Source organism: Callorhinchus milii, unplaced genomic scaffold (genome assembly GCF_018977255.1).
Source record: "Callorhinchus milii isolate IMCB2004 unplaced genomic scaffold, IMCB_Cmil_1.0 Scaffold1553, whole genome shotgun sequence".
Classification (NCBI taxonomy): domain Eukaryota; kingdom Metazoa; phylum Chordata; class Chondrichthyes; order Chimaeriformes; family Callorhinchidae; genus Callorhinchus; species Callorhinchus milii.
In genome coordinates this window covers 2,655-9,707 of record NW_024706294.1, presented here as the reverse complement: position 1 = coordinate 9,707, position 7,053 = coordinate 2,655, and the positions used below count along the sequence as shown (strand labels likewise).

The following is a 7,053-nucleotide window of genomic DNA, read 5'->3' as shown; positions in this document are numbered from 1 at the left end:
GGGGATATGAGGGGAGCTGAGGGGATGTGAAGGGATGTGAGGGAAGGGGAGCTGCTGAGGGGAGGAGAGCTGAGGGGAGTTGAGATGATGTGAGGGTTGTTGAGCTGCTGAGGTGAGCTGACCTGAGGGAAGTTGAGGCGACATGGGGTACGTGAGCTGAGGGGAGCTGAGCTCAGGGGAGGGGGAGAGCGCGATATCAAATGCCAAGATTATTATTAACGCTGCAAGCCAAAGCCCTGTGGGTAGAATGGTCCAAAGGATAAATTTCCAGACCTCGAGCCTTGGCTCTTGCAAAACAACTCCTAGTATGTTACCTGACCCTATGCCTCAGTCCCTCGTCCTTGCTCCCCATTTACCCGGATCACTTTCCTTTTGAACCTATGGTCACCTCCAATTTCTCCTCAGTGCAATGTCTATCAATGCAATTGTTAAACATTCTGAGACATGACCTTACGAATGGCCAAATGTGCTAAACATCTGTGTTCCTTTTGTCTTCAGGTGTCTGTCCCTTTAAACAGCAGTTGGTCTGTGATCCCCACCCACACAGCCACTTCCTGGTTTGGGGGAAAGTCCCAAACAGAGCAAAGAGCTGATGGTGAAATGGCGTCTGTACAGGAATTGGAGAACCTGAGAAATGAAGCCACTTGTTCAATCTGTCTGGAGTTTTACACAGATCCCGTGATTATAGACTGTGGCCACAACTTCTGCAGAGACTGTATTTTACAGTGTTGGGGCACAGGGCAAGAAAGTGTGTCCTGTCCACAGTGCAGGCAGCAGATTCCCCAGAGGGGTGTTCGGCCCAACAGAACTCTGTCTAACATTGTAGAGAGTGTTCAGAGACTGAGCCTGAATCCGAGGCTGGAAGAGGTGGGAATCCAGTGTGAAGAGCATCAGGAGAAGCTGAAACTGTTTTGTGAAACGGATCAAAGAGCGATCTGTGTGGTCTGTGCGATGTCCCGTGATCACAAGGATCACACAGTCATTCCCATTAAGGAAGCTGCTGAGCTCCACAAGGTATGGAATTGATATTAATCCTGAAATTTCATGTGGCGTCGGGAGGGCTTCAGAATACACTGTAAACATAGGACACAGGAGGAGACCATTCAGGCCTTGAAGCCTGTTTGCCATTCAGTTAGATCATGGCTGATCTGTACCTCAACTGAAAATCCCCACGTTTGCCCCATATCCCTTGATACCCTGACCTAACAAAAATCTATCCAACTGTCTCTTAATCCACCGACCTTTGGGGGAGAGAGGTACAGATTTCCACAAACTTTTATGTCGGAAAATATACTTCCTGATTTCACTGACGAAGGCCTAGTTCTTACTTTAATATTATTCCCCTTGTTCTGGATTCTGTCACCAGAAGAAATACTGTCTCTGTAGCTACTCAATTGAAATCCATTATTAATTCAAACACCTCAATCAGATCACCCCTCAACCTTTTAAACTGAAGGGAATACAGACCAGGTTTATGGGGCCCTAAAGTGACCTGACTGTGAGCGCAGCTGCCGATTTGCACACACAATGTCCCACAACTTCCTGACTCAAGACGCCACAATCTGATAACTGAACCAGGTGTTTAATATGTAAGATTGGTTTCATGACCAAGTTAAAGTTTAGTCGAGCAGATGAACCTTTGTCAATGCGCTGTTACACTCTATGTGACAAATTAGGAAAGAGATGATATTGTGTACAGCCGGTCACTGAGCATCAATCTCGCCGGCCTCTGGGTCAGAAGGTTGTGTGTTCAAGCCCTGGTGTTGGCTGACTTGCTGACGGCATGTTAGGTAAATCCAGAAGTTCTGAGTGGCCTCACCATCTCACTGCGTCGATCGAGTGGAATGGAATATTACAGCTCTGTCACACAGGTGGAATATCGTAAAACAGTAATAATGACGCTATCCCTTCTCCCTGTTTACTTACATTCACTTTGTTTCAGCAAAAGCTGCAGAAAGCCCTCGAAACCCTTCAAAAACAGTTGGATGAAATGTCTCAGTGTCAGAGAGAAGAAGGAGCAGCTCAACTGGAAGTGAAGGTGAGGTGTTTGTATATGAGCTCTGATATAGCCCATCCCATTGATATTGCTGTGTGACAAGCTTTCCCGCTGTTTCCAGCCATGACCACCCTACAGGTTAGGGGTTGGTCTCGCAGTGTTAACAGGAGATGAGTTGGTTTACTCACTCCGCACAGTCTGTCTATCCAGGTCCTGTCGATGAGCCAGTCTGGGCTGTGGCGTTATCAGCAGTGCCCTGGGATACTGTGGACCGGCCTGGCTCAGGAACTGGACAAGAGACCGTCACAGAGGCCTCTCTCGATGCCGCCATTTCATTGCCAGGCAGGTCACCTTGGAGCCAGTTCAGTTCAGGAGACCTCGATACCCACCCCCTCAGGAGGATATCACCAGGTTCATGGGCAATGTAACCGTGACTGACAGGCCGATCCCCTGTTCTTGTGTCGGATAATGTTAACGTTGTGTTCATTGTGACAGAGACAAGCCGAGCGTCTGAGGAAGAACATCGACGCTGAATTTGCTAAACGTCACCAGCTGCTGACTGAGGAGCAGAGAGACCTGATTACCAAACTCAGACAGCAGGAGGAGGCCATCTTAGTGCAAATAGAACACAATAAGAGTGACATTTCCAAGCAAATTACTTCTATTAACCAGAGAATAGCAGAAATCCAGACAAGACTGACTCTCCAGAACACCGAATTCCTGAAGGTGCATAGGCTGTGTGTCTGGTGTGATAGACAGACAGTGAGTGTGTTAATGCTGGTGTGTGTCTGGTGTTATAGACAGACAGTGAGTGTGATAATGCTGGTGTTTGTCTCGTGTGATAGAAAGGCAGGTGATGGTGTTAATGCTGAATTTAGAAAGAGATGTAGACGAAGGGGAAGGATTGTGTGTTTGTGTTTGTTTTGGGGGAAGACGGGTTTGCCGGGTTATGGGGAGAAAGCTGGTGATTGGGGTTAGTGAAAGTGACGCTCTGTCAAAGAGCCGCACAGATTCGATGCGCCGAATGGCCTCCTTCTGTACTGTAACATTCTGTGAATCTATGAAAAGCTGATATGATTGAGTTACTACAATCTGCTGTAACTCAGATCAGAAATTTAGTCTTAATTCATTAAAACAGTAGATTGCTGATAACATGACACTGACTTAACTTGTCACGACCACTGACGTCATCACGTTCTCAACTATCCCGGCCTCATTTACTTATGGGTTTATACATATGCCTAACTGGCCATTCCTGACATCTTGTGACTGAGACTTGTTCCCTTGGAGTGATGAGTTATCAGTTTATTTTAATTTAACATGAATCACAGCATTAAGCTGCCTAATACCTGTACAAATTCATCTCGATGGCTGTGTGCAAGATGGACTCTAACCCTCCTTATTTTTCTCTCTTCAGGATATCAAATCCATCATTGCCAGGTCTGTAATCTTTCCTTACGTCCATCTAGGTTAGTGACATTCCCGAATCGCTTTGTGTAGCAGAAAGTGCTATTAGTCATAGAGAAACATTTGTGTGAGAGAGCCCAGAACATTACATATGTCCAATCTATCTTCAAATTGTACAGGGAATTGTGATGATAATAATAATCCTATCATTTGATAGAGTGCTTTATCAGATCTTAATAGAATATGCCATAAAGGGAACTGATTATATATTTTTGGGAGAAACAATGCAGTCCATTGCGCACAGCAGTGTCCTGAAAAATAATTGCAATTACCCCTGGAAAATTGATCCGCCAATCGACTAACAACTTGGTCCTTACTACGTGTAAGTAGGAAAGTACTGAGGTGTGAAGTAAGGAAACTTACCTCATGTTTTGTCCTACCCGGGAATCGAACCAGAGTCCTCTGGCTTGTGAGGCGAGCGCTCTAACCACTGAGGAACAGGTCTCCACAGTGGTGGTGATGGTGAAAATCTCACCTGAGTCATCGATGTTGTGTCTGAATTTAATTAAACAAATCTCTATCTGTGCCCAGGTCTGGTGTTGACATCAAGAAACCCACAAAAGTGTCTGTTGATGTGGCTGAGAGGGACCTCATTGGGTCTCTGCAGAGCAGAGAGTGGAAACTCCTGTTAAAGGGCATCACTGCAGGTAACACTGGCTCTTACTGTGTTCCTGTGATCGGAGTCTGACTCTGGGAATAGATGTGCAGTAAATGTCTTGTTCTCACTCCTCATCCCCTCGGTCGGGAATGCTGAATAAGATCATTGGGAGCTCAGCCCACCTCAGCCCTGCGGTGGCCGGGCCCCGGGTCACAGCCAGACATTACTGGTGTCCCACATGTAACCTGAGACACACAGAGCAGGAATCCAAACCTCACTGAATGAACCATTGAAATATAATGTCAACCGTTCACCACACGATCTCCAACATGTCAACATTCTCTGTTTCAGCTCCAGCCTCTCTGACTCTGGATCCTAACACAGCCCATCCCCGGCTCATCCTGTCTGAGGACCGGACCCGAGTGAGACTCGGTGACAGAGATCTGCAGCTTCCTGACACCCCGGAGAGGTTCAGTTTCTGGCCCAGTGTCCTGGGGTCTGAGGGGTTCACATCAGGGAGACATTACTGGGAGGTGGAGGTGGGGAACAGCACATACTGGACAGTGGGGGTGGCCCGAGAGTCTGTGACCAGGAAGGAGTATTTCACACATGGACCTGAGGGTGGAGTCTGGGCTGTGAGGCTGTATAATGGGGAATATAAAGCTCTATCCTCACCTCATACCCCCCTCCCCCTGAGGGTGAGCCCCCGGGTGCTGGGCGTGTACCTGGACTATGCGGGAGGACAGGTGTCGCTGTACGACGCGGAGCACATGTCTCATCTCTTCACTTTCACCCACACGTTCACTGGGAAACTCTTCCCGTACTTCAGCACATGGTGTCACACTGACCTGACACTGAACCCCCGACACTGACCGCGGGGCCTATCAGAGCGCGACAGATCACATTGACATCTCGGCGGACCAATGGGACGATCCAATTGAGGGGGCGGGTGTTCAGAAAGGACCAATGGGGAGCGAGTGGGCGGGAGGGGAGTGACGGTTGGAGGAGGAGAAGCGCGGACATGGCGGCGGCGGCGGCAGTGAGGGGTTGAGCAGTCGGGGAGGGAGCGGCCCCGAGAGGCGGGACAACTCGGCGCTGATGGCGGATCGGGTCAGTGAGACGGAGTGTGAGAGCGTGTGGGTGTGTGAGCGCGTGTGGGTCTCAGTCTCTCTCTCTCTCTCGGTCTCTCACACACATTCCGAGTGATCAGATAATTAATAAAACTCGTGAAAGTCAATCTCTCTCTGTGTTTCTCTGATCAGTTCGCGCTCACTCAGGGCCCGGATCAGCGCAGACTTCCTGCCGCTGGATGTGGACAAGACGGAAGCCATACTCCTCGGCTCCCGTCACCGCCTTCACTCCTGAGGATCTGAGCTCCTCAACCGCCCCGGACTCTCCCTCAGACTCCCCGAACCAGTGCCCAACCCCGGGGTCCGGCTCGACCCCCACCGTCCTTCCTCCCCCACATCCCGTCCCCCACCAGGACCACCTTCCTCCACCTCCGCCACATTGCGCGCCTCCGACCGTCCCGGACCCCGACTGCAGCCGAAACCCTCGGGCACGTGTTTGTCACCTCCCGCCCGGATTCCTCCAACCCACTCCTCGCCGGTCTCCCCCGCGCCACCATTCACAAGATCAGCTCATTTTGATAAAATTTAGATCTGCTGATGGTATTGCTGATGGACTGTTCAGTCAGAGTTGAGAAGGATGCATTCGGCGCCATGCACCTGTGTGTTGAGAGAGTGCTGGTGCCTGGAGTACTTGGGTGAACTCAGTAAGTAGGAAGCAGTTCGGGCAGTGAGGAAACTACGGGCTCGTGCGAGATATGGAGAGGGAGCAGTGGAAGAAAGTGACCAAGGAGGAAAAGTCATTGCAAGAGGAAGCCCAGAGGGGAGGAGTCCAAATAACTCCAAGTGAGGGCGTGCATTTTCCACGGTTTGCAGGAGGTGGAGATGGGTTGGGTAACCGTGGGGAGAGGGTTTGAGGAGTTAAGGGAGATGTTGTAATGATCAGAGATGGCTTTGTCAGTGATGGTGATGTCCCAGACGTTGAAACCCCGTGTGATCACCAGGTCAAGCGTTTGGCCATGGATATAGGTGGTGAATTGGATATGGAGGGAGTGGCTGTGAGAGGAGAGAAGTGACGATAAGTCAATGGAGACGGAGCAGGAGGTGGTGAAGTGCAGGTTGCGGTTGTCGAGGACAAGGAGCCATTCCGGGAAGAGGCAGAGGGAAGATAGAAATGTGCAGATGTCCGAGCAAAATGTGGGGGAGTGTTTAGAGGGAACAGTAAATAAAGAGGGCTTTGTGGGAATACTTGGAGAGACGGTGGAGGTTAAGGTACTCAAGAGAGGTGAAGGTTTCGGAGGAGTGAGCGGATAAGCCGAGTGTGGACCTGAGATGGAGCAACATCTCCACCACAGCTTTTATGTCATGAGTTATGATCGACCTTGTAGCCGGACTGTGTGGCCAGAGGCAGGAGGAAGGTGGCGACTCGGGTGACCCGGATTTTGGTGAAGGCAAGAATGTTAATATTTCCATCGACAATGATGAGCGTTTTCCTGGAAAGGGAGCGGACCGCACACCCCACACTCATTTTCCTTCGTCCGATACTTCCAGTCCTACAACTCCAAACGCAAGGAGATGATAGATTTCCTCACGTCGCATAACGAGAGGATCTGTTCTGCTGCCTCTGCCACCACCATCCTCTCCCACTTCCAATTTGCAGCTGAAACCGCTCCCCGCCAAATCTACAAACACCTTCAACCTGTCTCTCCACTAACTCTCTCCTCCACAATCTCCTACACAAAATCCACAGGGTCTTTTTGATCCAGCGCCACCCATCTCCTCACACAAAGCTTCACTTCCTTGACCCATGGTAGCAATGTTGTAAACCTCTATCTGGCCATTGAAAATGAAACCCGGTCTTGACTTATCCACGTTCTCAAAATCCCATCCCATCTCCAACCTGCCTTTCTTGTACCAGGTACCGG

General features: G+C 49.8%; 1 protein-coding gene across 2 annotated transcripts; it reads left to right on the top strand.

The window, feature by feature from the left end:
* The first annotated feature begins 434 nt into the window (after positions 1-434).
* LOC121852867 (E3 ubiquitin-protein ligase TRIM39-like) lies at positions 435-6,452 on the top strand. Of its 2 annotated transcripts, XR_006086254.1 has the most exons (7): positions 435-1,014; positions 1,943-2,038; positions 2,492-2,722; positions 3,414-3,436; positions 3,995-4,110; positions 4,413-5,171; positions 6,133-6,452. XR_006086254.1 is itself a non-coding variant. In XM_042346747.1 (6 exons), the coding sequence occupies exons 1-6, from the start codon at positions 445-447 to the stop codon at positions 4,931-4,933; spliced, it is 1,557 nt and encodes a 518-aa protein (XP_042202681.1). In that variant the 5' UTR covers positions 435-444; the 3' UTR covers positions 4,934-5,298. The 2 variants fall into 2 exon arrangements, 1 of the variants encoding a protein (XP_042202681.1); XM_042346747.1 differs by lacking the exon at positions 6,133-6,452 and having other exon boundaries at positions 4,413-5,298.
* The last annotated feature ends 601 nt before the right edge of the window (positions 6,453-7,053 follow it).